The 27,767-nt window shown below is 51.9% G+C and overlaps 2 protein-coding genes across 3 annotated transcripts; both read right to left on the bottom strand.

The window, feature by feature from the left end:
- Positions 1–4,986, bottom strand: CCDC194 (coiled-coil domain containing 194). Its single transcript, XM_055372099.1, is given in 5 exon segments — positions 1–121; positions 1,375–1,521; positions 2,068–2,200; positions 2,605–2,701; positions 4,663–4,986. Coding segments are annotated over 5 exon segments (726 nt in total). The 3' UTR covers positions 1–96.
- Positions 4,987–14,004: 9,018 nt separating this feature from the next.
- On the bottom strand, positions 14,005–16,836 carry BST2 (bone marrow stromal cell antigen 2). Of its 2 annotated transcripts, XM_019014326.3 has the most exons (5): positions 16,376–16,836; positions 15,456–15,522; positions 15,215–15,275; positions 14,762–14,906; positions 14,005–14,392 (listed from the first exon to the last, which is right to left on the bottom strand). In XM_019014326.3, exons 1-4 carry the CDS (start codon positions 16,673–16,675, stop codon positions 14,777–14,779), a joined length of 558 nt encoding a protein of 185 aa, XP_018869871.2. In that variant the 5' UTR covers positions 16,676–16,836; the 3' UTR covers positions 14,005–14,392; positions 14,762–14,776.
- Between the last annotated feature and the right edge of the window lie 10,931 nt (positions 16,837–27,767).

Below are 27,767 nucleotides of genomic sequence, written 5' to 3' on the forward strand. Positions count from 1 at the left end.
CCAGCCTTGAGTTTGGAGGAGTCAAAGTTATGTGTGAATTTTCAACTGCATGGAGAACTGGTGCCCATAACCTTTGTGTTGTTAAGGAGTTGGAGATTAATCCACCAAATTTTCTGTAAGTCTGAAGTTATGCCAAATATAAAGGTTAAATTTAGATAACAAGCTAAAAATGTTTAAAGGTTAGAAAAACAAGAAAACCCACTAATACATTCATGTGAAATTGAGCAATATAAAATTGTCCATATTTCAATGATTTTTGACCCATATAAACAGCTCTTTCTTGTGATTCAACCTATAGATTCTCTTCCTTTTAGTTGTAGCTTTTATTCTTCTTGTGTAATTGCATTGGCTAGTACTCCCAGAAAAAAAACTACTTGACAGTGGACCTCACCTTGGCACTGATTTTGATGTGTTTTTTCCCCCACAATTTATACATTTCCTTATTTGATCTATTAGTATAGCAATTAACAGACTTGGCAATATTGAACCATTGCTCTGTCTCAGGCATAAGTCACCTTTGTTGCAGTGTAGGTTAAAAACATGGGCTGGGAGCAGTGGCTCACACCTGTAATCCCAGCACTTTGGGAGGCCGGGTGGGCGGATCACCTAAGCTCCGGAGTTCGAGACCAGCCTGGCCAACATGGTGTAACCCCGTCTCTACTAAAAATACAAAAATTAGCTGGGCGTAGTGGTGGGGGCCTGTAATCCCAGCTACCTGGGAGGCTGAGGCAGGAGAATTGCTTGAACCTGGGAGGTGAAGGTTGCAGTGAGCCCAAATTGTGCCGCTGCACTCCAGCCTGGGCGACAAGAGCAAAACTTCATCTCAAAACCAAACCAAAACAAACACATTACTTGGTTCTTTTTGTTTAAATTCCATCTGGCAGTTTTGTACCCTTCTCACAGGGTTAGGGATTTGCGGTTTTCCTATTGTGCCACCTTTGTCAGCTTTTGTTGTCAAATCAGCTCCCTATCATGAGTCCAATCACCCATTTTACAGACAGGGTAAACTGAAACCCAAAGAGGGAAAGTGACCCTTTCCGGTTATTCCTGAGCCAGGGCTAGACCTCCAGTCCTCATATCTGTGGGATGACGGCAACATTGTTGTTAGAGGGGACTTCAAATCCCAGCTAAGCACTAGCTCACTGCATGATCACTTGGGCCTCAGTTTCCCTGTCTGTAGAATAAGCACTTTACATGGTGGGGGAGAGAGGGCTGAGGCACCTTTCTGTGCAGTTTCCGTTCAGGACGTCTCCAGGGTCTAAAGCTGAGTGTCGCATCCAGCGTGGGGGTGCCTCTATACACGTCCCCGCAGACCCCCCCCCCCCATATGTGTCCTCCAGGCCGACGCCCCCTTCCGGCAGGGGGCCGACTCACCCTCGTGCGCGCCGCGCTGGCCGCCGGCAGCCCCCGGAGGGTCCGGAGCGAGAGCGCGAGCGAGGGCTGGGCCGGGGTCGGGACCCCGAGCGGGGACGCGGCCGGGGCACTCTGCGCTGTGGGCTCATCTCGGCTTCCAGGGCGTTACTGCCGGGAAGGGGGAAGGGGGCTGTCAGCCTCTGGACCCCTGTCCCCAGACATCGCCAGCCCTCATCCGCCAGAGCGTCCCTTTGCTGGGAACTCCATCCCCAGAGATCCCCATCTCCCAGGGTTTCCCGCTCCCCAGGATCCGGCATCCGTTCTCGACCCCCAGCCATTCCCGGGACGCCTCCCTAGAGACTCCCAGCTACATCCCCAGAAGCTCTGTCCCCATACCACCAGCCTCTCCCTCGATACTCCCTTTTCCTTGCTCCCTTCTCTTCCGTTCCCCGTCCCTCTCGGGGCTCCCACCGACGCTGGATCCTGGGGACCTAAGTTTCTAGAATGCCCGCCCCAGCCTGGAATCCCAAGAGAGTCCACTCCCTTCTCCATACTTAGGTTCCAATTCCAGGATCCCCCTATTAAATCGACAATGCCCCGCCCACAATTCCACGCCCAAAGTAATGATTGGCCGAAAGAATGCAGCCCTGCGCAAGCATTGGTCGCGCCCTCCCCGTCCATCCGACCCCGCCCTCGGGCCAGCCCCTCACTCACAGGCGTTCGCGCAGCGCCGCCTCCCGGGCCGCGCAGGCTTAGCCCTCGGCCTCCGCCACGCCTGCGCGCCGCAGAGCCTCGTCCAGCCGCCGCGCAGACTCCGTGGCCGCCGCCTCCCAGCGCGCCAGGGCCTCTGGGGGCGTAGGGAGCCGGGTCAGGCTGGAGACCCCCGCGCCCACCCGCCCCACGCACGCCGGAATCCAAGTTGATAGTCTGCATGCCGTTTGCACGCTTTCCTTTATTTGAATTAAATTTGTGTGTACCATTGCATGGCTTCCACGTGCCATTTGCATAGCTTTTCATAGGTTTGCATAGCTTTTCATAGGTTTGCATTGCTTTTGTGAGTCGTTTACAAGTTTTGTGGCATTTGCGTTGTTTTTGTGACATTTGCATGGCCTCTGCATTCTTTTCTTAAGTTTTTGCGTTTATATCGGTGTTATTTGCATTACGTTTGCAACTGTGATTGTTTGGATAACTAGGATTCACCTAGGCTCCTCCCACTTCTATCCCTGCCCACTCCCTTACACCCCAACGCACCTGTCAGCGCCCCGTTCTCGGCCCCCATCTGGGTCCCCTGTGCCTTGGCTTCGTCCATCTCAATCTTCAGTGCCGTTAGTTGGGTCTGAAGCCGGCTCTGAGGAGTGGAGGGGAAGTGGGAGGGGGTGTAGGCAGAGGAGAGGAGGAGTGATTCGGCCTGGCCCTTTTGGGGACAGTGAGAAGCCACCTGCGACCCTGTGTCCTGAGCTTTGTGTGGAATGTCTTTTGGGGCCTTGTAGTTGTAAAATACAGGCTTCTGAAGCCTGGGGCACCGAGTGGTGACAGCTGCCTGCTTGGAGGGAGATCTCTGCCCAGGTCCAACACCACCAACCCTAAGCCACCAGAAAGTGGAGAGTGCTGAGCTCTGCGGTCAGATTCAAGTTCCACTTTCAGCTCCATCTGGGACTAGCTGATGGGATTTCAAACCAACACAGCCGGGCGTCGTGGCTCACGCCTGTATTCTCAGCACTTTGGGAGACCGAGGCAGGCGGATCACTTCAGGCCAGGAGTTCGAGACTAGCCTGGCCAACATGGTGAAAACCCATCTCTACTTAAAAAAAAAAAATAGCAGTGTGTGGTGGTGGGCGCCTGTAATCCCAGCTCCTCAGGAGGCTGAGACAGGAGAATCGCTTGAACCTGGGAGGTGGAGGTTGCAGTGAGCTATTGTGCCACTGCACTCCAGCCTGGACAAAAGAGCATGACTCCGTCTCAAAACAAAACAAACCCAGCAACAACAAAAACCAACACAGGGCAATTTGATGGTTGACAGTGATTGAATTTTTGGGGTATGTGTCGGTTGCCTCTGTGGGACATTCTGCAAAACGACTGGTTCGGCTTCCTCAGTGCATCTTACAGCAAGGGGGCAGAGCCAGAACCTGTACTTGGAGTAGGCTCCTCTTAACCTCGACTGCCCTAGTCCCTTCTCTTGGTCCAGGGGGCAGAAAAGGGGTAGGGGTTTATTTGGATTTATTTATTTATTTTGAGATGGGGTCTTGCTCTGTCGCCCAGGCGGGAGTGCAGTGGTGGGATCTCAGCTCACTGCAACCTCTGCCTGGGATTACAAGCATGCGCCATCACACCTGGCTAATTTTTGTATTTTTATAGAGACGGGTTTTCACCACGTTGGCCAGGCTGGTCTCAAACTCTTGACCTCAACTGATACACTCGCCCTGGCTTCCAAAAGTGCTAGGATTACAGGCGTGAGCCACTGCTCCCGGCCCCATTTTGATTTTTAATATTCAGATGCTGCACTACCTCGGCTGGGCTGGGAGGTTGGGGTGGAATGGGGGGTGTGCACAGAGGTATACAGTAGTCACTCCATAAATGGAAATGGCTGGGATTTTGAGGACAGTTCTTTTGGCAGGCTCAGGGCTGGAAAGGGTTAAGAAAAAGTCTGAAGGGTTAGTCAGAGGAAAAGGAGGACCTAGCAGGTACCTCCCCCAAGAGGCCAACTTTAGCCTCCTAATTACAGGTGACATGTATGTCCCTCTCTCAAAATAGGGCTGCTGGAAACTGGCTGGAGTGGGGCTGAGTTGGCACATGGAGGAGGGCCTCCGGTGGTCTGGGGTTTCTCCAGACACCATTTATCTGGCAAATAGCAAAGGACAGTGAGACTTTTTTTTTTTTTTTTCAGATGGAGTCTCGCTGTGTCACCCAGGCTGGAGTGCAGTGGCGCGATCTCAGCTCACTGCAACCTCCACCTTCCGGGTTCAAGCGATTCTCCTGCGTTAGCCTCCTGAGGAGCTGGGATTACAGGCGTTCACCATCATGCCAGGCTAATTTTTGTATTTTTAGTAGAGACAGGGTTTCACCATATTGGCCAGGCTGGTCTCGAACTCCTGACCTCAGGTGATCCACCTTTCTGATCAGAAGGTAGACTCCATGGTGAGCTGACATCTAAGGGTTGGAAGGCATTAGGGCGCTATTCTCAATACCTTCTCAATTCGAGGAACTGGGGAAACCGAGGCACAGGGAGGGAACCCTGGGGTTGTGTGGGCAGGCCGTCTCTTATCTCAACATTCTGGATTCCCGAGCTCCCCCTCTACCCGGCCCACCTACCTGGCGGCCTTCACAGGCCTTTAATGCCTTCTCCAACTCGTGCCGGATACTTTCCGCCTGGTCCAGCTGCCTGGCTAGGGCCTCCTCCCGCTCGGCAGCCTCTGCCAGCCGGCGCCGCAGCTCGTCGACCCCAGGCGGCGGGTCCCCGGGCGGCGCCGTGGCATTGGCCCCTGGCTCCGGGCAGCGAGGTCCCCGAGCAGCTGAGGCGGCCAGATTCCAGGCTACCAGGGCCCCGCCGGCTGCTGCCGCAGCCAGGAACACGGCCACCCCGCACAGGGCGAGCACCCGCCAGGCACGCCCGGGCTCCGGCCCCGGCTCGGCCATGCCGCGGTCCACAGCTCTGGCCCCAGACGGCCACGAATATTTAATTGGCACCTTGGGGCGCCAGGGACACCTACGGTTCCGCCCAGCCTGGCCGTGGCTTCCCAGTCCGTTGGGAGGGGTTGGACCCCCTCCAGGGGCTGGTCCATCCCGTCGAGCCCAAGAAAGGACTAGGGGTTCTGGGTTCCTGCATCCCACGTGCTGCCCTCTGTGCCTCAATTTCCCCCTTTGTGAAATGGGGAGAGTATTAACTCCTGCTTGGTAGGGCTTGGTAGGAATCAAGCTGGCACATCTGTAGGAAGCGCCAAAGACCGCATCTGCAAACGAAGTGCTTGGCTATCATTTAGGGATATGTCGTTTCCAATATTTTTTAATCTTAATTTTGTGTGTATGTGTCGCCCAAGCTGGAGTGCAATGGCACAATCTTGGCTCACTGAAACCTCCGTCTCTGGTTGAAGCGATTCTCCTGCCTCAGCCTCCTGAGTAGCTGGGATTACAGGCGACTGCCATCACGCCCAGCTAATTTTTATATTTTTAGTAGAGACGGGGTTTCACCATGTTGGCCAGGATGGTCTCGAACTCCTGACCTCAAATGATCTGCCCACCTCGGCTTCCCAAAGTGCTGAGATTACAGGCGTGAGCCCCTGCGCCCGGCTAATTTTAATTTTTTTTGTTTGATTGTTTTTTTGAGACAGGGTCTCGCTATGTTGCCCAGGCTGGTCTTGAACTCCTGGGCTCAAGCGATCCTCCCGCCTTGGTATCCCAAAGTGCTGGGATTAAAGGCATGAGCCACCGCATCCGGCCTGTGGTTCCCATTCTGTTGACGGGGTAACCGCATTGGGAGATGGGAGGATACTCCACTGACTTACGGTTGGCAGAGTTTAGGCTACCACGCCGGCTGTGAAGAGGACCGGAGGGTAGACAACAGGGTGGACCGGCCCCGTCTTCCCGCCTGCTCGACACTGGGCCGCCAGAGGGCGATCTTACAACGTGATTACAATTGGGCTCTGGCTCCCCTTCCCTCTTAGAATACAACCCGTTCTCCCCTCCCCTTCCTTCCTCCTACTCCCCCTCCTCCCCCTCCTCCCCCTCCTCCCCCCCTCCCCCCTCCCTCCTCCTCCTGTTTCTCCTTCTCTATCTCCCCCTGCCCCTTCTCTCCCTCCTTACACCTACAAGGACCTGATCACACCTTTAAGGTCATTTTCTTTTCACTCCTTCCTGTGGCCTCCCCAAGGCTCTTCCACCAAGCGCATTCCCATCGCAGGGCCTTTACAGCTTCTCCTCTGCCTGGCTAATTGCTGCTCTGCTAACAGGTCCCCTCCTACAGAAAGTCCCCCTCTTCAACACTACCTCCTTTTGATCAGCTCCTAGGGCCCTAACATTAAAAAGATAATGGTAGGCCGGGCGCAATGGGTCACGTCTGTAATCCCAGCACTTTGGGATGCCGAGGCGGGTGGATCACCTGAAGTCAGGAGTTCGAGACCAGCCTGGCCAACATGATGAAACCTCATCTCTTTTAAAAATACAAAAATTAGTCGGGCGTGGTGGTGGGCGCCTGTAATCCCAGCTACTTGGGAGGCTGAGGCAGGAGAATGGGTTCAACCCAGGAGGGGGAGGTTGCAGTGAGCTGAAATCATGCCATTGCACTCCAGCCTGGGCGACAAGAGCAAGACTCTGTCTTAAAAAAAAAAAAAAAAAATTAGCCAGGTGTGGTGGCTGGCGCCTTTAATCCCAGCTACTCAGGAGGGTGAGGCAGGAGAATCTCTGGAACTCGGGAGGTGGAGGTTGCAGTGAGCAGAGATCTTGCCACTGCATTCCAGCCTGGGTGACAGAATGAAACTCTGTCTCAAAAAAAAAAAAAAGTAATTATATATTTATGCGTGTGACTGATTCTCCCCCCCACCCCCGCCTTTCCCATCAAACTGGGTGATCTTCCCCTTCACCCTCTGAGGGTTCCTTGAAAAATCAACTCACAAAAGGAAGATAAATAGGAGAAATGAGGCAGAGGTGGGAGGATCACTTGAGCCTGGGTGTTTCAGACCAGCCTGGGTAACACAGTGAGACCCCATCGCTACAAAAAAAATAAAATGAGCCTGATGTGGTGGTGTGCACCTGTAGTACCAGCTACTCAGGAGGCTGAGGCAGAAGGATCGCCTGAGTCCAGGAAGTGGAGGCTGCAGTGAGCTGAGATCGCACCACTGCACTCCAGCCTGGGCAACAGAGCGAGACCATGTCTCAAAAAACAAAAAAAAAGTCTATTCAGGTATGTTGATAGACTTTAGTCTTTCTGCCTGTGATATGAGTTCAGTTAATGAAAACTCAGAAGTAATTGTTTTCTTTTTTGGCGGGTCCAGAATTTAGGCGTGTAAAAAATAAAATAAAATTTTAGGACCTTCCAGATTTATTATGTCAAGGGGTAATAGTTAAGCCCTGGAAACTGAATCAACCTTTCTTTCTTTTCTTGTATTCATTTATTCATTCATTCTTTTTTTTTTTTTTTTGAGATGGAGTCTTGCTCTGTCGCCCAGGCTGGAGTGCAATGTTGGCTCACTGCAACCTCTGCCTCCTGGGTTCAAGCAGTTCTCCTGCCTCAGCCTCCTGAGTAGCTGGGATTGCAGGCACCTGCCACCACTCCTAGCTAATTTTTTTTTTTTTTTGAGATGGCGTCTTGCTCTGTTGCCAAGGCTGGAGTGCGATGTCACGATCTCAGCCCACTACAACCTCTGCCTTCTGGGTTCAAGAGATTCTCCTGCCTCAGCATCCCAAGTAGCTGGGATTACAGGCACCTGCCAACACACCTAGCTAACTTTTATATTTTCAGTAGAGATGGGATTTCACTATGTTGGCCAGGCTGTCTCGAACTCATGGCCCCAAGTGATCTGCCCACCTCGGCCTCCCAAAGTGCTGGGATTACAGGGGTGAGCCACCACGCCTGGCCTCTTTATTTTTTCTTTTCTTTTTTTTTTTTTTGAGACCAGGTCTCACTCTGTCACCCAGGCTGGAGTACAGTGGTGCCATCACGGCTCACTGCAGCCTTGACCTCCTGGGCTCAAGCGATGCCCCCACCTGGGCCTCCAGCGATGCCCCAACTTGGGCCTCCCTGAATGCTGGGATTACCACCACTGTGAGCCACCGAGCCACCCCATTCCCAACCCCTGGCCTTTCTTGTGTGGAGATATCCCACATTAACTAGACTTCCTAGTCTTCATTCAAGTATAGACTAAATGTTGGAGATAGAGACCCTTGTGACTGTCACCTCTTTATAATAGAATGTGTAAGCAACCCCCTTAGGACACAGTCAATAGTAGCCAATCTAATCTCCTATCTGTATTCTGACCTTTGCATGGGAAATGTATTTCTGTTCAGCACCTCTGTTTGTGGCTTTATAAACGATCCAGGCCGGGCGAGCTGGCTCATGCCTGTAATCCCAGCACTTTGGGAGGCCGAGGCGGGCGGATCACGAGGCCAGGAGTTCGAGGCCAGCCTGACCAACATGTCGAAACCCTGTCTCTACCAAAAATACAAAAATTAGCCGGGCGTGATGGCGGGCACCTGTAATCCCAGCTACTCGGGAGACTGAGACGGAGAATCGCTTGAACCCGGGAGGCAGAGGTTGCAGTGAGTCGAGATCATGCCATTGCACTCCAGCCTGGGTGACAAGAGCAAGACTCTGTCTCAAATAAACAAACAAACAAACAAACAAACAAATGATCCACACTTTTCCCTGCATGAGAGGCACTCATCCTCATTCTTTGGTGTCCCTGTGGCCCTGGATAGACTCTGCCCTCACACTTTGCCCTGGAAAAAACTCTTTTAACCAGGGTTGGCATTGTGGCTCACGTCTATAACCCAAGCACTTTGGGAGACTGAGGTGGGAGGATCACTTGAGCCCAGGAGTTTGAGAACAGCCTGGGCAACATGGTGAGACCCCATCTCTACAAAATATTAAAAAAATTAGGGCCGGGCATGGTGGCTCATGCCTGTAATCCCAGAACTTTGGGAGGCTGAGGCAGGTGGATCACCTGAGGTCAGGAGTTTGTGACCAGCCTGGCCAACATGGTGAAACCCCACCTTAACTAAAAATACAAAAATTGGCCAGCGCAATGGCTCATGCCTGTAATCCCAGCACTTTGGGAGGCCAAGGAGGGTGGATCACGACGTCAAGAGTTTGAGACCAGCCTGGCAAACATGGGGAAACCCCATCCCTAATAAAAATACAAAAATTAGCTGGGCGTGGTGGCGGGTATCTGTAGTCCCAGCTACTCGGGAGGCTGAGCCGAGATCGTGCCACTGCACACCAGCCTGGGCGACAAAGTGAGACTCTGTCTCAAAAAGAAAAAAAAAAATTAGCCAGGCATGGTGGTGGGTATCTGTAATCCCAGCTACTCGGGAGGCTGAGGCAAGAGAATTGCTTGAACCCAAGAGGGGGAGGTTGCAGTGAGCCGAGATCATGCCATTGCACTCTAGCCTGGGTGACAAGAGTGAAACTCTGTCTCAAAAAAAAAAAAAAAAAAAAAAGAGAAATGAGCTGTGTCTGGACGTGGCTCACTCACGCTTGTAATCCTGGCACTTTGGGAGGCCAAGGCAGGAGGGTTACTTAAGGCCAAGCATTCAAGATCAACCTGGCCAACATAGTGAGATCCTGTCTTTATTATTAAAAAAAAAAAAATTTGCTGGGCATGGTGGTGCATGCCTGTGGTCCCAGCTACTCAAGAGGCTGAGGTGTGAGGATTGCTGGAGCCCAGGGGATTGACGCTGCAGTGATCCAAGGTCGCACCACTGCACTTAAGCCTGGGTGACAGAGAGAGGCCCTGTCTCAAAAAAAAAAAAAAAAAAGAAAGGAAAGGAAAGAAATCAGAGCTCAGAGAGGTCGAGTCCCAGAGCAGGGACACTCAGCAGCGGCTGGTCACTGCCAAATTCCCACTGGGGTCTGCAGAACCCCACAGCCGTCAGCTTCTCAACCCCTGGGTGGGTCACAGGCTTGGAGTCAGGTCTCTCAGGAAAAGGACAAAATCGGGAGGGAAGAGGGGACATTTTAGGAAGTAGGGAAATTTACACCCAGGCCATTGTGTGGGGGGATTGGGATTTGAATCCACGATATTGGTCTAATCTTATCAGCAAAATATAGCCCAGGCAGGATGGGGGTGGGGGTTGTGGGGGGAGAATGGGGGAGGGAGTGTGAGTAGGGGTGGGGGTGGGCGGAACAGCAGCATAGTCTGGGGACCTTTCCACGGCCCAAGTCGGGAGTGGTGAGTGGAGGAGGTCACGTGGGGAGCGTTTGTTTCCTGGGCAAAAGGAAATCCACAGAATGTGGAGGGTTAATTGCCCAACCAGCTTTGAAACCCTGAACAAGGCCAGGCATGGTGGCTCACGCCTGTAATCCCAGCACTTTGGGAGGCTGAGGCGGGCGGATCACAAGGTCAGGAGATCGAGACCATCCTGGCTAACACGGTGACACCCCGTCTCTACTAAAAATACAAAAAAAATTAGCCCGGCGTGGTGGTGGGCGCCTGTAGTCCCAGCTACTCGGGAGGCTGAGGCAGGAGAATGGCCTGAACCCGGGAGGCGGAGGTTGCAGTGAGCCAAGATTGTGCCATTGTACTCCAGCCTGGGTGACAGAGCGAGACTCCGTCTCAAAAAAAAAAAAACCCTGAATAAGGCCAGGCATGGTGGCTCACGCCTGTAATCCCAGCACATTGGGAGGCTGAAGTGGGTGGATCACCTGAGGTCAGGAGTTCGAGACCAGCCTGGCCAACATGGTGAAACCCCTTCGCTACTAAAAAATATAAAAATTAGCCGGGTGTGGTGGTGCATGCCTGTAATCCCAGCTACTTGGGAGGCTGAGGCAGGAGAATCACTTGAATCCAGGAGGTGGAGGTTGCAATGAGCTGAGATCGCACCATTGCACTCCAGCCTGGGCAACAGAGCAAGACTCCATCTCAAAAAACAAACAAACAAACCACAAAAAAAACAAAAACCCCTGGAAAATGTCCAGTAATTACCCTAGGCGTCACCGGGGCTGTTGGTGGGGATGAAATAGCTTAGTAGTTGCAAAGCGGCTTTAGCTTTTTTGCAAGTCAGGGCCACAGAAGTGAGGGCCCACCCTGCTCCTGGGGACACTTAGCAACATATAGAGACTTTTTTTTTCTTTTGAGACAGAGTCTGGCTCTGTTGCCCAGGCTGGAGTGCAGCTGCATCATCTTGGCTCACTGCAGCCTTGACATCCCAGGCTCAAGCGATCCTCCTGCCTCAGCCTGCCAAGTAACTGTGACTACAGGCGTGTGCCACCATGCCCAGCTAATTATTAAATTTTTTGTGGAGATGGAGGTCTCCCTATGTTGCCCAGGCTGGTCTTGACCTCCTGGGCTGAAGCAATCCTCCCCCTTCGACCTCCCAAAGTGCTGGTATTACAGGCATGAGCCACCATGCCCAGCCTGGAAACGTTTTTAATTGTCACAACTTGGGAGGGTGTTACTTGCATCTATGGGTGGGGGCCAGGGATGCCGTTTAATATCCTACAATGCAGCTGGGCGCCGTGGCTCATGTCTGTAATTCCAGCACTTTGGGAGGCCGAGGCGGGTGGATTTCTTCAGGTCAGGAGTTCAAGACCAGCCTGAACAACATGGTGAAACACCGTTTCTACTAAAAATACAAAAATTAGCCGGACATGATGGCGGGTGCCTGTAATCCCAGCTACTCGGGAGGCTGAGGCAGGATAATCACTTGAACCCGGGAGGTGGAGTTTGCAGTGAGCTGAAATCGCGCCACTGCACTCCAGCCTGGGAGACAGAGTGAGACTCCATCTCAAACAAACAAACAAACAAAAAAACAAAAAAAACCCCAAAAACAAAATCAAAAACAAAATCCTACAATGCACAGGATGGTCCCCACCCAGAGAACCATCCAGCCCAAACCACCAATGCTGCTGAGGCTGAGACCCTGCCCTAGACCTTGGGAGTGAGGAACGGGTGCTCCAGGCAGCAGGCAGAGCTTGGGCAAAGGCCTTGAGGCAAAAAGGAAATTGGGATCAGTAAAGGTGGAGGTGGTGAGCAAGGGGAAGTGAGGGTGCAAGAGGGCCAGGGAGGTCTGTGGCAGGGGAGGTATTTGGGGACCCTTCCCTGGGACAGCAGTAGGAACCATGGAAGTGGAGGCCTGGTTTTATTTATTTATTCATTGTTGAGACAGACTCTTGCTCTGTCGCCCAGGGTAGAGTGCAGTGGCGTGATCTCAGCTCACTGCAACCTCCACCTCCTGGGTTCAAGCAATTTTCCTGCCTCAGCCTCCTGTGTAGCTGGGACTATAGGCATGACCCACCACCCCCCGCTAATATTTTTTTTTTTTTTTTTGAGACAGAGTCTCGCTCTATCGCCCAGGCAGGAGTGCAGTGGCGGGATCTCGGCTCACTGCAACATCCGCCTCTCGGGTTCAAGCGATTCTCGTGCCTCAGCCTCCTGAGTAACTGGGGACTACAGGTGCATGCCACCACGCCAGGCTAATTTTTTGTATTTTTAGTAGAGACAGGGTTTCACCGTGTTAGCCAGGATGGTCTGGATCTCTTGACCTTGTGATCCACCAACCTTGGCCTCCCAAAGTGCTGGGATTACAGGCGTGAGCCACTGTGCCTGGCCAGAGGGGTTTTTTTTTTTTTTTTTTAAATCCCATTGACCATCTGGGCCGGGGACTGTGGGACCTTAGGACAGTATAGAAATCTGGGACAAGGGACTCCTGGCCCCATTACCACAAACAGGAGGTGGAGTTGCAGAGACAATGGCCGGGATTCCGGGAGAACTTGGAGGAAGTAAGATAACAGAGAAGGAAGGGACTATGGTGTCTTCGAGGATCGAATAAGGTAGGTGAAGGGTCCGTCGGGATTGCAGCCCTCAATTGTGGAGAAGCAGAGAGACTCTCTGGGGGAGTGGTTCCCAGAGCTGGGTACTGCAGAATGAATAAGAGTTTGGGGAATCAGGCCGGGTGTGATGGCTCATGCCTGTAATCCCAGCACTTTAGGAGCCCAAGGTGGGTAGATCCCTTGAGGTCAGGAGTTTGAGGCCAGCCTGGCCAACATGATGAAACCCCTGTCTCCACTAAAAATACAAAAATTAGCCAGGTGTGGTGGTGTAGTACTGTAATCTCAGCTACTCGGGAGGCTGAGGCAGGAGAATCACTTGAACCTAGAAGGCAGAAGTTGCAGCGAGCCAAGATCGTGCCACTCTACTCCAGCCTGGGCGACAGAGCAAAACTCTGTCTCAAAAAAAAAAAAAAAAAAAAAAAAGAGCCGGGGGTGGTGGCTCATGCCTGTAATCCCAGCACTTTGGGAGGCCGAGGCAGGCAGATCACCTGGGGTCCGGAGTTCGAGACTAGCCTGACCAACATGGAGAAACCCCGTCTCTACCAACAATACAAAATTAGCCGGGCGTGGTGGCGCATGCCTGTAGTCCCAGCTGCTTGGGAGGCTGAGGCAGGAGAATCGCTTGAACCCGGGAGGCGGAGGTTGCGGTGAGCCGAGACTGCGCCATCGCACTCCAGCCTGGGAAACAAGAGCAAAACTCCGTCTCAAAAACAAAAAAAAAAAAAAAAAAAAAAGAGAGAGAGAGTCTGGGTGATGAAGGAGGGGGAAACATTCTGACAATGCATGGCCTGTGTGTGTGTACAGATCCCAGTTTAAATCCCAGCCCAGCATTTGCTGCAGGCGGGAAGGGAAGCAAGACAAGGTTACTCTCAGTTACAGCCTCAGTTTCCTCACTGGATCCCCAGGAATCAGGAGAGGCTCTAGGGAGGAGATGAGAATACAACACCTGGGAAACGGTGAGCCCTGATGAGGGTGCACGGTTCTTATGTTGATCCCAGCAGAGACAAGGGCTGGGAGGAACTGGGATGGTGCCTCCCCGAACTCCGTGGGCTCCTGAAAACGTCCTGGAGCAGGGAAGGGAGGTGTCATCGTCAACGGGGTGTCCACTCTCACCTGCAGGGGCGGCCCCAACGCTTGGGGACTAAAACAATGATACTCCAGGAACTCGAGAGTAAGGTGTGCTCTCCCTCAAAGGAAGTGTTTATTTTTTGGAGCTCAAAGACCCCAGAAAAAAGCACCCCCCCCGCAAAAAAAACCCCATAACAACAGGCAGCACATGCCCCACCCACCGCACCCCATGCCCAATCTCAGGGTGGGAGACAAGAAGGGGGACTCATTGTCTGGAGGGAGGCTCTGGAGGGAGACAGCCCTGGGTCAACCCGACTGTGTCCCCACACCCAGGACTGCCCCATGGCGCCTCCAGACATGCTCCAGAGGCCCTTCTCCGGCTATCCCGTGCTCTCCCCGCTAACCGTGTTGCCCCATGACCCGCTCAGAACTGATGAGATCAAGGGAATGTTCAAGCGAAAAGCTGAGCACGACGGACCTTCCAAGATGTGCCTAAAGGACCAGAAGAGGGACTCAGGGCAGACTGGAGGCAGCAGACACTGGCCCCGCTCCAAGCCCGGCCCCAAGCCCCGCCCCCATCGCTAGACCCGCCCCACCCATCCATAAGCCCCTCCCCTCCATCGATAGACCCGCCCCCAATGATAGCCCCGCCCCATACAGCTATCAGTCCGCCCCCGATCCGGGGCATCCTTCTCACTGGATTCTCCCTCCTTCCCCAAGGCCCCTCACCTCTGCGCCCAGTCCCTTCCCCTGCAGCCTCTCTCTCTAGACTTCGGAGCCGCTGCTTCCCCGCCTGCCTTCCCCAGCTTTCTTCTCCCTCCCGGGGCCGCCCCCTCCTGGGGCCGCCCCCTCCTCACTGACCAGCTTCCTGGGATCTCACTGCAGCAGAGCGCTGAGGCCCAGCAGCACAAACAGGAGCTGGGGCGCCGCAGCGGAGCTGGAGTCCTGGGAGCTGGGGTAGTACTTCGTGTCTGCGATTCTCACGCTTAAGACCTGGTTTTCTCTTCTGCAGTACAGATGGGGGCAAATCAGGCATCTGCTCGTCCTGCCTCCTGCCGCCCTCCCTGTAAGCCCATCGCCCCCGGGAGTTCCCCCCCGCACCGCCCCAATCCAAGTCACTGGGGAGGGAATGGACAGCGGCCACCCATGGCTCTGTGACCCTAGGGGCTAAGTTATCCTTTTGTGGGACTCAAACTTTATCCCTTGGGGCAATGGGGATTTTGGGAGCAAAGGAGATCCTGGGTCTTGGGCTAGGGATGTGGGGGTGAGAGGAGTGTGGCAGGTGGAGGGTAGCGGGGGAAGGCTATCTCTGACCTCAGTCGCTCCACCTCCGCAGACGCGTCCTGAAGCTTATGGTTTAATGTAGTGATCTCTCCTGGTGGGGTGGGAGGACAGAATCAGGGGCGGGTCAGCATGTGGCCATGCTGGGGCCCTGCTCCACTCTGGGACAGAACCTCCCCCTTACCCCAACCTCCAGCCCTGGTCTCCCTGCCCCCACCCCCTCTTCCATACCTGACTCACCCCTCCCCGGCCCTCTCCCTTCTCCCTTTCTCACCCTCAAGCTCCTCCACTTTCTTTTGTCCTTGGGCCTTCTCTGCATCCAGGGAAGCCATTAGGGCCATCTAAGAAGAGTTAGAATCTGGGGTTTTGGCCTGGGGAGTTTGGCTGCTGCCCCTGGGACCTGGGCCTCCTCCCTAGGTCCTGGGGACAGAGGGGCTTAAATGCAAACCCCTTTCAGGTTTTCTTCCAACCCTCTCTGCACCATGGTCTCCGACCTTAAAGAACAGCCACAACCACACACTCTCCCAGGGCCACCCATAAGCATGTGGGTCCTCAGAATGGGAGTTTTGAGGCCACCCCGCGTGGAAACTTGGAGGCTATCGATAACCAAAGTTTAGTAGACATTTCCAGACTGCCTGAGCAATGGCCCAAGAGAAGTTAGAGGGCCTTACCAAATCCAGAATGCAGTGGGATTTCCCCGCCCAAGTGACATGCCCAGTGAGAGTTTCAAGGTCCCCCATATCAGGACCCAGGTGAATATTTCAGTTTCTTAGGGATGAAGTGAAAATCTCAAAAGCCCCCTTTTTCAGGGTCTGGTGAGGTCCCCCTTCAACCCTGAATAGGGATTTCTACTCCCCCAGGACTGGTGCCCACGAGGAGTTTCAAGGCCCCCGACACCAGTGCCCTGGAAAGAATTTATAAATTCACCTAAGTCCCAGGGGGATACTGAGGTCCCCGATTTGGGGGATCTGGAGAGTTTTAACACCCTGCCCCTACACCAGTGCCCTGGACTGGGTTAGGGGCCCACAAACCCTGGTAGGGGAACCTAGGTCCCTTGATGTGGGGGCCCAGGAGCAGTTTCAGGCCCTCCCCTGCATCCCCCTGGAGACCCACCCTGGGTCAGATTTCTGGGGAGAGATTCTTGTCCCTCCCACCCGCTAGTACTAGGCCATCCAAAGGAGTTGAGGAGCTTACCACAGTGTGGTTGCAGGTGGCGGCCTGGGCCTCCACATCCTGAAAGCCCTTCTGGGCCTCGGTCAGCTCTTGTTGCAGGAGATGGGTGACATTGCGACACTCCATCACTGCCCGGAGGCCGTCCTGGCAGGCCTCGCTGTTGGCCTTGATGGTGAAGATAATCAAGGGCACCCCCAGAATCACGATGATCAGGAGCACCAGAATTCCTATCCCCAGCAGAAGCTTACAGCGCTTATCCCCGTCTTTCTTCAAAATGGCATCCATGGGCACTCTGCAATAGTCATACAAAGTAGATGCCATCCAGATCTCCCCTTTAGCTGAAAGGAGTCTGGCCTGGAGTTAGAGGAGGGTGCTGGAATCTTCTACGGGCCACCCCTTTATTAGCATAGGAAACGTCCTGACCAATAGCAAGTTCCAGGAAGTGCTCTGACCAGCAGCTCTTGCATGAGGCACCTACAGGCAGAGGATTAATTAGGCTTTCAGTTTCAGTTTCCCAGAAAGGAGGTGGGCTTTTTTTTTCACCCTGCTTTAAAAGCCCTTGGGCCCTTCCCAACTGGGTGCCAGCCAACTGTGGCTGCCTGGGACACTCCATCTTAAGTCCCTGTGCCTCTGCTGTGTGTTACTGAGTGCCTAGGCCGTGCCAGCCTGTATTCATCTATACTATGACCTGAAGAGGCAGAGGCCATCATTGTTGGTCCGGTCTCCACCTGGGGAAACTGAGGTTGCACAGTTGCGTGGTGGAGTGAGGGCAGGGCCTGGGTCTGGGTCTGGGTCTGGGGGCAGGGCCTGGGTCTGACCCCAGGGACTGGTTTTTGTGTTCAGGTGTCTCTGTGGTGACGAGCAGGGCTTCATCCAGTGCCTGTGTCCCCACCGAGGGGACTATGGGAGCCATGGAGGGTGTGTGAGCAACAGGTGAGACTGGAGCCAGCTGAAAACTGGGAGACCGACCCAGCCAACAAACAATGTCGGTCTCTGTCTTGGCACCTGCAGGAAACAAGCTCCTACTTCCAGAAAAAGTGCTCCTGGGACTCCAGGATACCAAGTAAACTCTCTGAGCCTGTTTCTTCATCTGCAAAGGGGAATAACAGGGCCAGCCTCTCCAGGAGAGGCCAGGGAGGAGATGCCAGTGAAGTGCTTTGGTATCCAGTAGGTGCTCAATGGATGCGCATGCCACCTGCCAGGCCTGTGGCTCAGGGCAGATGGATGGGAAGATAATGCTTGAACATGGACATACAGCGAGGATCTTTCTTTCTTTTTTTTCTTTTTCTTTTCTTTTCTTTTCTTTTTTTTTTTTGAGACAGGGTCTTGCTCTGTCGCCCAGGCTGGAGTGCAAAGTGCAGTAGCGCGATCTTGGCTCATTGCAGCCTCTACTTCCCAGATTCAACTGATTCGCCCACCTCAGCCTTGCCAGTAGCTGGGACTACAGGTGTGGGCCACCACGCCAGGCTAATTTTTTTTTTTTTTTTTTTGAGACCGAGTTTTGCTCTTGTTGCCCAGGCTGGAGTGCAGTGGCTCGATCTTGGCTCACCGCAACCTTTGCCTCCCGAGTTCAAGCGATTCTCCTGCCTCAGCCTTCCTGAATAGCTGGGATTACAGGCATGTGCCACCATGCCTAGCTAATTTTGTATTTTTAATAGAGAGGTTTAGGTTTCTCCATGTTGGTCAGGCTGGTCTCGGACTCCCGACCTCAGATGATCCACCCGCCTCGGCCTCCCAAAGTGCTGGGATTACAGGCGTGAGCCACCGCGCCCGGCCACGCGTGGCTGATTTTTTTGTATTTTTAGTAGAGACGGGGTTTTGCCATGTTAACCAGGCTAGTCTCGAACTCCTGACTTCAAGTGATCTGCCCGCCTCTTGCCTCCCAAAGTGCTGGGATTACAGGCGTGAGCCACCGTGCCTGGCCTAGCGGGGATTTTTCTTTGAAGAAAGGTAGTTGGCTCCCTTTGGGATGTGCTAAACCCCACAGTCCTGGGAGACATCCCTGGAAGAAGCCTGGGATGGGGTGGGTGCGGGGGATATTGGACACTGGGGTAGGGGGAGCACTTAGGCTGCACCCACCTGCTGTCCATGTGGCCAAGAGAGCCAGGGCTTCCTACAGGAAATCAGGCCCATTATCGGCACCCAACTGCTGGGCATGACCGCTGAAAGGGGACTGCGTGTTTTTCTTGTGGCTTCTTCAGCCACATCCTGACCACAGCCCAGATTCTGTTAGGTCTGCCATTTCCATGTTTTTTTTTCTTTTCAGCAGGGCCAGACAGTAGGCGAGGTCAAGTCCAGAGCCCAGGCCTCCCAGAAGGCCTGGGGAACTCCCCCCAGGCCCTGACTCCAACATTCCTCAGAAGGACCCCATTAAAGCCACTTAGAGCCAGGCATGGTGGTACATGCCTGTGGTCCCGGGCTGAGGCTGGGAGGCTGAGGCAGGAGGATCACTCGAGCCCAGGAGTTTGAGGCTGCAGCGAGCTACGATTGTGCCACTGCACTCAAGCCTGGGTGATAGAGTGGGATCCCATCTCTTAAACCAATAAACAAAAAAATCACTTAGAACCGAGAACCAATTAACAAACTGTGGGAGATGATCTTGCTGAAAATTCTGAGGGTGAACTTGTCCCAGGAGGAGGGACCTGCCAGCCTGGCCAGGACTCCAGGTGCAAAGACACGACCTTTGCTTGACTTATTTGACTAAGCTGACTTATTTGAGCAGCACTGTTCTGGCCTGCTAACTTTAGGGTTAGTTTGGGACCAGGTCGGAAATCACAGTTGCATGAATTGCACATTGGAGGCCAGGGTGGTGCGCCTCTGGGCAAATGAATTTCCTCTCTTAGCATTGATTTCCCCAGCTGTAAAATGTGGATAATAATAGATTGATGTCCTCTGTAAATTTTGCAGCTGTAAACAGTCCCAGCCCTGCAAACTGAAAGTTTGTTGCTCTTCCCTTTAAAATTACTGTAGGCACCAGCCCCACAGGGTCAGTGGGTCTCTCCCTGTGTGCCGCGACGAGAGAGTGTAGAAATAAAGACACAAGACAAAGAGATAAAAGAGAGCTGGGCCCGGGGGACCACTACCAGCAATGCGCGGAGACCGGTAGTGGCCCCGAATGTCTGGCTGTGCTGTTATTTATTGGATACAAAGCAAAAGGGGCAGGGTAAAGAGTGTGAGTCATCTCCAATGATAGGTAAGGTCATGTGGGTCACGTGTCCACTGGACAGGGGGCCCTTCCCTGCCTGGCAGCCGAGGCAGAGAGAGAGAGGGGACAAACAGAAAGACAGCTTATGCCATTATTTCTGCATATCAGAGACTTTTAGTACTTTCACTAACTGACTACTGCTATCTAGAAGGCAGAGCCAGGTGTACAGGATGGAACATGAAGGCGGACTAGGAGCGTGACCACTGAAGCACAGCATCACAGGGAGACGGTTAGGCCTCCGGATAACTGCGGGCCAGCCTAACTGATGTCAGGCCCTCCACAAGAGGTGGAGGAGCAGAGTCTTCTCTAAACTCCCCCAGGGAAAAGGAGACTCTCTTTCCCGGTCTGCTAAGTAGCGGCTGTTTTTCCTTGACACTTTTCGCTACCGCTAGACCACCGTCCGCTCGGCAACGGGCGTCTTCCCAGACGCTGGCGTCACCGCTAGACCAAGGAGCCCTTCTGCTGGCCCTGTCCGGGCATAACAGAACGCTCGCACTCTTGTCTTCTGGTCACGCCTCACTATGTCCCCTCAGCTCCTATCTCTGTATGGCCTGGTTTTTCCTAGGTTATGATTGTAGAGCGAGGATTATTATAATATTGGAATAAAGAGTAACTGCTACCAACTAATCATTAATGATATTCATATATAATCATATCTAAGATCTATATCTGGTATAACTATTCTTGTTTTATATTTTATTATACTGGAACAGCTCGTGTCCTCGGTCTCTTGCCTTGGCGCCTGGGTGGCTTGTCGCCCACAATTACAAATGGTGGGATGGGTGCAGTGGCTCATGCCTGCAATCCTAGTACTTTGGGAGGCTGAGATGGGAAGATTGCTTGAGGCCAGTAGTTCGAGACCAGCCTGGTCAACATAGCGAGATCCTATCTCTATTTAAAAAAAAAAAAAAAAAAAAATATATATATATATATACTTTAAGTACATATATTTATTTTATTTTGTTTTAATTAATTAATTAATTAATTTTTTTTTTTTTGAGATGGAGTCTCGCTCTTGTTGCCCAGGCTGGAGTGCAGTGGCACGATCTTGGCTCACTGCAACCTCTGCCTCCCGAGTTCAAGCGATTCCCCTGCCTCAGCCTCCTGAGTAGCTGGGATTACAGGCGCCCACCGCCATGCCTGGCTTATTTTTGTACTTTTAGTAGAGACAGCGTTTTGCCATGTTGGCCAGGCTGGTCTTGAACTCCTGACCTCAGGTGATCTGTCTGACTCGGCCTCCCAAAGTGCTGGGATTACAGGCGTGAGCCACTGCACCCGGCCTATATTTTATTTTATATTTTTAAATATATAATGTATTTTTATATATCGGTTGGTGCAAAAGTAATTGCGGTTTCTGCCATTACTTTTTTTTTTTTTTTTTTGAGAGGGAATCTCTCTCTGTCGCCCAGGCTAGAGTGCAGTGGTACGATCTCGATCACTACAACCTCTGCCTCCTGGGTTGAAGCGATTCTCCTGCCTCAGCCTCCTGAGTAGCTGGGACTACAGATGCCTGCCACCATGCCCGGCTACTTTTTGCATTTTTAGTAGAGATGGGGTTTCGCCATGTTGGCCAGGCTGGTCTCAAACTTCTGACCTCAGGTGATCCACCCAACTTGGACTCCCCAAGTACTGGGATTACAAGCGTGAGCCACCGTGCCCGGCCTATATTTTATTTTATATTTTTAAGTATATTCTCCCTTTGTCACCCAGGCTGGAGTGCAGTGGTGTAATCTCAGCTCACTGCAACCTCTGCCTCCTGGGTTGAAGTGATTCTCCTGCCTCAGCCTCCTGAGTAGCTGGGACTACAGATGCCTGCCACCATGCCCAGCTACTTTTTGTATTTTTAGGAGAGACGGGGTTTCAACATGTTGGCCAGGCTGGTCTCGAACTCCCGACCTCAAGGGATCCACCCGACTTGGCCTCCCAAAGTGCTGGGATTACAGGCATGAGCCACCACTCCCAGCCTCTGCCATTACTTTTTTTTTTTTTTTTTTGAGATGGAATTTCACTCTTGTTACCCAGGCTGGAGTGCAATGATGCAATCTTAGCTCACCACAACCTCCGCCTCCTGGGTTCAAACAATTCTCCTGCCTCAGCCTCCCCAGTAGCTGGGAGTACAGGCATGCGCCACCATGCCCGGCTAATTTTGTGTTTTTAGTAGAGAGGTTTAGGTTTCTCCGTGTCGGCCAGGCTGGTCTCAAACTCCCGACCTCGGGTGATCTGCCCGCCTCGGCCTCCCAAATTGCTGGGGTTACAGGCTTGAGCCACCGCACCCAGCCTTTTTTTGTTTTTTTCTTTGAGATGGAGTCTCGGTCTGTCTCTCAGGCTGGGGTGCATTGGCACGATCTCGTCTCACTGCAACCTCTGACCTCCGCCTCCTGGGTTCAAGCAATCCTGCTGCCTCAGTCTCCTGAGTAGCTGGGATTACAGGTACCCGCCACCACGCCCAGCTAATTTTTGTATTTTTAGTAGAGACAGGGTTTCACCATGTTAGCCAGGCTGGTCTTGAACTCCTGACCTCATGATCCGTCCATCTCGGCCTCCCAAAGTGCTGCGATTACAGCCATGAGCCACCACTCCCGGCCTTCCATTACTTTTAATGGCATTAATTAATTATGTTTACTAAAAGTAATGGCAGAAACCACAATTACTTTCGCAATAAAATTAGAAATGGAAACTGTTATGCTACCATTCTTTTTCTTTTTTTATTTTCTTTTGAGACAGAATCTTGTCCTGTTGCCCAGGCTGGAGCGCAGTGGTGCAATCATAGCTCACTGCAGCCTTGACCTCCTGGGCTCAAGCAATCCTCTCACCTCAGCCTCCGGCGTAGCTGGGACTATAGGTGTGCACCACCACGCCCAGCTAATTTTTTATTTTTTGTAGAGATGCGGGTCTCAGTATGTTTCCCAGGCTGGTCTCAAACTCCTAGGCTCCAAAGATCCTTCTGCCTCAGCCCCCGCAAAGCGTTGGAATTACAGGAGTAAGTCACTGCACCCAGCCGCTGGCATTCTTTTGGTTTTAGCTTTATATATATATATATATTTATTATTATTATTATTTTAGAGAAACATTTCAGTTGGGCGCAGTGGTTCATGCCTGTAATCCCAGCACTTTGGAGGCTGAGGCGGGTGGATGACCTGACGTCAGGAGTTCGAGACCAGCCTGGCCAACATGGTGAAACCCTGTCTCTACTAAAAATACAAAAACTAGCCAGGCGTAGTGGCAGGTGCCTGTAATCCCAGCTACTTGGAAGGCTGAGGCAGAAGAATCGCTTGAACCCAGAGGCAGAGGTTGCAGTGCACTGAGATCGCGCCACTGCACTTCAGCCTGGGCGACAGAGTGAGACTCTGTCTCAAAAAAAAAAAAAAAAGAAAAGAAACATTTTATTTTATTTTATTTTATTTATTTTTGAGACAGAGTCTCACTCTGTCACCTAGGCTGGAGTGCAGTGGTGCGATCTCCACTCACTGCAACCTCCAACTCCCTGATTCAAGCAATTCTCCTGCCTCAGCCTCCCAAGTAGCTGGGATTACAGGCATGCGCCACTACGCCCAGCTAATTTTTGTATTTTAGTAGAGACAGGGTTTCACCATGTTGGCCAGGATGGTCTCGATCTCCTGACCTCGTGATCTGCCCACCTCAGCCTCCCAAGTGCTGGGATTACAGGCGTGAGCCACCGTGCCCGGCCAACATTTTATTTTAGAATAGTTTTAGATTTGAAGAAAAAAAAAGTGAGGATAATAGAATTTCCCACATTCCCTACACCCAATTTCCCCTCTTCTATTTATTTATTAAAGACAGGTTCTTGTTCTGTCGCCCAGGCTGGAGTGCAGTGGTGTGATCATAGCTCACTGCAGCCTTGACCTCCTGGGCTCGAGCGATCCTCCCACCTGAGCCTCCCGAGTAGCTGGGACCACACACGCTCAGTACCACACCTGGCTAATTTTTTTATTTTTTTTTTGTAGAGATGGGGTCTCACTATGTTGACCAGGCTTGTCTCAAACTCCTGGGCTCAAGCGATCCTCCTGCCTCAGCCTCCTGAGTAGCTGGGACTACAGCCACTCACCACCATCACGCCCAGCTAAATTTTGTATTGTTTGTAGAGACGGGATCTCTGTATGTTGCCCAGGCTGGTCTCAAACTCCTGGGCTCATGTCATCCTCCTTCCTCAGCCTCCCAAGGTGCTGGGATTATAGGTGTGAACCACTGCACCTGGCTAAGAAAAAAAAAAATAGGAGCAAAGATCATCTGCAACCATCCCTCAGCTGTTTCATTTCTGTTTATTACACTACATGTATATTTCACTTACTTTGGGATACTGAGATGTGGCCCCAGATGGGCTTCTGAGGACAACACCATGCCTGTAGGAAGTCGCTGGCCCCAGGGCGCTCAGCTGGTGGGGGCGATTCTGCTCCAGGGGACATTTTTATTGTCACCGCAGGGACTGGGAGTGCCCCTGCCATCTAGGGATGTAGGCCAGGGACGCTGCTCAACACTACAGTATACAGGACGGCCCCCCACAGTAAATGATCAAGCCCCAAGTGTCAGAGGTGCCACCAGACGTGACAAGCCCTGCCCTGGGGAGAACTGAGTGCAGGTTTGGAGTCAGTCTTGGGCTCAAATTCCATCATGGCGAACCAGCTCCTTTCCCTCGGGCCTCTGCTTTTCTTTCTCTCTCTTTCGCTCTTTCTCTCTCTCTTTTTTGAGATGGAGTCTCACTCTGTTGCCCAGGCTGGAGTGCAGTAATGCAATCTTGGCTCTCTGCAACCTCTGCCTCCCTGGTTCAAGTGACTGTCCTCCTCAGCCTCCCGAGTAGGTGGGATGAAAGGTGTGTGCCACCATGCCCGGCTAATTTTTGTATTTTTAGTAGAGACGGGGTTTCACCATGTTGGCCAGGCTGGTCTCAAACTCCTGGCCTCAAGTGTTCCACCCGCCTCAGCCTCCCAAAGTGCTGGGATTACAGGTGTGCCACTGCCCCCAGCCAACCTCTGCTTTCTTATAGCAGGGGTGTGATAACAGCTGCTTCCCAGTCGATTGGAATGTCCACACAAATTAGAAACTGAAACAGTATCTCCATCAACTCAGAGAAAACAGTAAAAAGAAAATAGGCGGTGAGATTTCTCATCAGTTACATTATTCTGACTTTAATTAGTGCCCAGGGAAACTGAAACTATGACTACCTAAGATAAACATTTGAAGAAGGAGTAAAGGAAAGATTAATTTTGCAGCTGTCTCAGGGTGGTGGAGGGCTGATGGATGACATCCTGTCTTTGTTTTGCACCGGGGAAAGTAAGCTTGTAATCAGTGCTGTCAGGATGAAATTCAGCAGACTGGTTCCGTGGACAAGGGGTCACACAGAGCTTGCAAACCTAAGGTTACGTATCTTTGTTTATGGGAGGCTGGACATCTTGGAAAGATTTAGGAGTAAGCAAAGAATTTACGTATGAACAATTTGTGAGGGTGATCATCTGGAGATGTGTGAGGGCTTTTTTTTTTTTTCTTTTTGTAGGCATCTGGGTAAGGTACAATGCTTAACCACTTAACACAATCAGGAAGCAACAGCCATGCATTCGGGAAAGGAACTTCAGTGTTGTGTGGCTCAGTCTCCAGACCTAACTTCCCCTTTGGTACAGACGTGGTGGTACATGCCTGTAATCCCAACACTTAGGCAGGAGGATCACTCGAGCCCAGAAGATCAAGACTAGTGTGAGCAACAAAGTGAATTTCCCCCCACCCCCCACCTCAACAAAACATTTAAAAATTAGCTGGACATGGTGGCTGCGCCTGTGGTGGCTGGAGTGCAGTGGAGTGATCTCGGCTCACTGCAGCCTCTGCATTCAAACAATTCTCCTGCCTCAGCCTCCTGAGTAGCTGGGATTACAGGCACCTGCCACCACGCCTGGCTAATTTTTGTATTTTTAGTAGAGACCGGGTTTCACCATGTTGGCCAGGCTGGTCTCCAACTCCTGACCTCAGGTGATCTGCCACTCAGGAGGCTGGATAGGAGGGTCCCTTGAGCCCAAGAGATCGAGGATGCAGTGAGCCATGTTCGCATGACTGCACACCTGCCCGGACAACAGAATGAGACCATGTCTCAAAAACAAACAGACCAATACAAACAACAACAACAACTTTTCCTTTGGCAAACTGCCTTTGGAAGGTCCTCATATTTTTATTTTCTTTGACAGGAAAAAGCAATATATAGAAAGTGCTTAGCTTAGCACTTTGTACATTACAGTTCCCCATCATAGTTTGCCCTTGTCATTTGATAAGTTTTGGACTTGACTGCAGGCTTTCCTTAAACTGAACTCCCAGAAGTGGGGTTACTGGGTCCAAGGGGATGCCTATGTCCCAAGCTCTCACTTCCCATAAAGAAGAATTCAGAATTCGGCCAGGAGTGGTGGCTCACACCTGTAATCCCAGCACTTTGGGAGGCTGAGGTGGGTGGATCACCTGAGGTCAGGACTTCGAGACCAGCCTGGTCAAAATGGTGAAACCCTGTCTCTACTAAAAATACAAAAATTAGATGGGCATGGTGGTGGGCACCTGTAATCTCAGCTACTTGTAAGGCTGAGGCAGAATTGCTTGAACCCGGGAGGCAGAGGTCGCAGTGAGCCGAGATCGCACCATTGCACTCCAGTGTGGGCTACAGAACACGACTCTGTCTCAAAAGGAAAAAAAAAAGAATTCAGAATTCACCTGTCGCCTGCTGCTGCAGTGAACAGTGAGTGGCACTTCTCTCTCACACCTATCACAGGTATTCTTCTTTTCCTTCCAGATCCTTCCCTGGCACCGGTTCCAGGAGGACCTGGTTCTTAGGCAGCATCTGTGTCTCTGTTTTGTAAGACACACAGAGTATCCTTAACCCACTGCAGATATTTCCCTGGGTCCATGGTCAATCAACACCACCTTTCAGTCTCCAGCCTCTTAACCAGCCCAGGCCTGAGTGTTGTTCATAGTATTAATATGTTTCTGGCTGGGCTCAGTGGCTCATGCCTGTAATCCCGGCACTATGGGAGGCTGAGGCAGGCGGATCACTTGAGGTCAGGAGTTCAAGACCAGCCTGGCCAACATAGTAAAACCCCGTCTCTACTAAGAATACAAAAATGAGCCGGGTGTGGTGGCGCGTGTCTATAATCCCAGCTACTTGGGAGGCTGAGGCAGGAGAATTGCTTGAACCTGGGAGGTGGAGGCTACAGTGAGCTGAGATCATGCCACTGCACTCCAGCCTGGGCAAGAAAGTGAGACTCCATCTCAAAACAAAGAAACAAACAAAGTATTAATATGTTCCCCTTGATCAGTGGGGTGGTTCACCCTTGTAATCCCAGCACTTTGGGAGGCAGAGGCTGGCGGATCGCTTGAGTCCAGGAGTTCGAGACCAGCCTGGGTGAACTAGCAAAACCCTGCCTGTACTAAAAATACAAAAATTAACTGGGCATGGTGGTGCGAGCCTGTAATCCCAGTGGAGGCTGAGACAGGAGAATCCTTTTGTAATGCCTAACCTTGTTTTTTTACTAACCCTATTTTAACCTTGTTTTTACTAACCCTATTTTTAAATTTTCCCTTTTTGTCTCCTTAATTACCTAGCCTTGTTTCCCATATGAGTAGACTCTCCCTTAGCTGGGAAAGCCTGACGAACGCCATCTGGCCCCTTGATTTACAAGACATTAAGGGCTACTTACCCAACCCCCTTCCTCAAAGAGTTAACCTGTGTAAGCAGATCCTCAGCATTTCAAAGGAGCCCAGTTAGCTGATAAGGTACTGGAACAAACAATGTATGAAGTTCCCAGGATTTTGCTCAAAAACATAACAACATAAAGCCTTGAGTCTGTGTCTGGCATAGCATCCATATCTAACTCTTATGAAGGATTTAGAGCCCGGCACCTGGTTCCGTTGCTTTTTTTGTAACCATTTGTCTTTTAAATTGTTTATTTTTCTGTAACCATTTGTTTTTTCATTCTTGCATGTTTTTACTTCTGTAGAATTATTGCATTTGAGCTCTGCTCCCCTTCCGAACCAAGGTATAAAAGTAAATCAAGCCCCTTCCTCGGGGCCGAGAGAATTTTGGAGCATCAAGCCCTCTCTTGGCTGCCGGCTTAAATAAAGGACTCTTAATTCGTCTCGAAGTGTGGCGTTTTCTCTAACTTGCTTGGGTATAACACTTTGAGCCTGCGAGGCAGAGTTTGCAGTGAGCCGAGATCACGCCAC

This window comes from Gorilla gorilla, chromosome 20 (assembly GCF_029281585.2).
Source record: "Gorilla gorilla gorilla isolate KB3781 chromosome 20, NHGRI_mGorGor1-v2.1_pri, whole genome shotgun sequence".
In the NCBI taxonomy this organism is placed as follows: domain Eukaryota; kingdom Metazoa; phylum Chordata; class Mammalia; order Primates; family Hominidae; genus Gorilla; species Gorilla gorilla.

What these genes read in the sequence shown, in the direction of transcription:
- BST2 (XM_019014326.3), bottom strand. Translation starts at nt 16,675, where the DNA reads ATGGCATCTACTTTGTATGACTATTGCAGAGTGCCCATGGATGCCATT. An exon ending in CCACCTGCAACCACACTGTG is followed by an intron (nt 15,523 to 16,375) that starts GTAAGCTCCTCA and finishes AACTCTTCTTAG; the next exon opens with ATGGCCCTAATGGCTTCCCT. An exon ending in GAAAGTGGAGGAGCTTGAGG is followed by an intron (nt 15,276 to 15,455) that starts GTGAGAAAGGGA and finishes CCACCCCACCAG; the next exon opens with GAGAGATCACTACATTAAAC.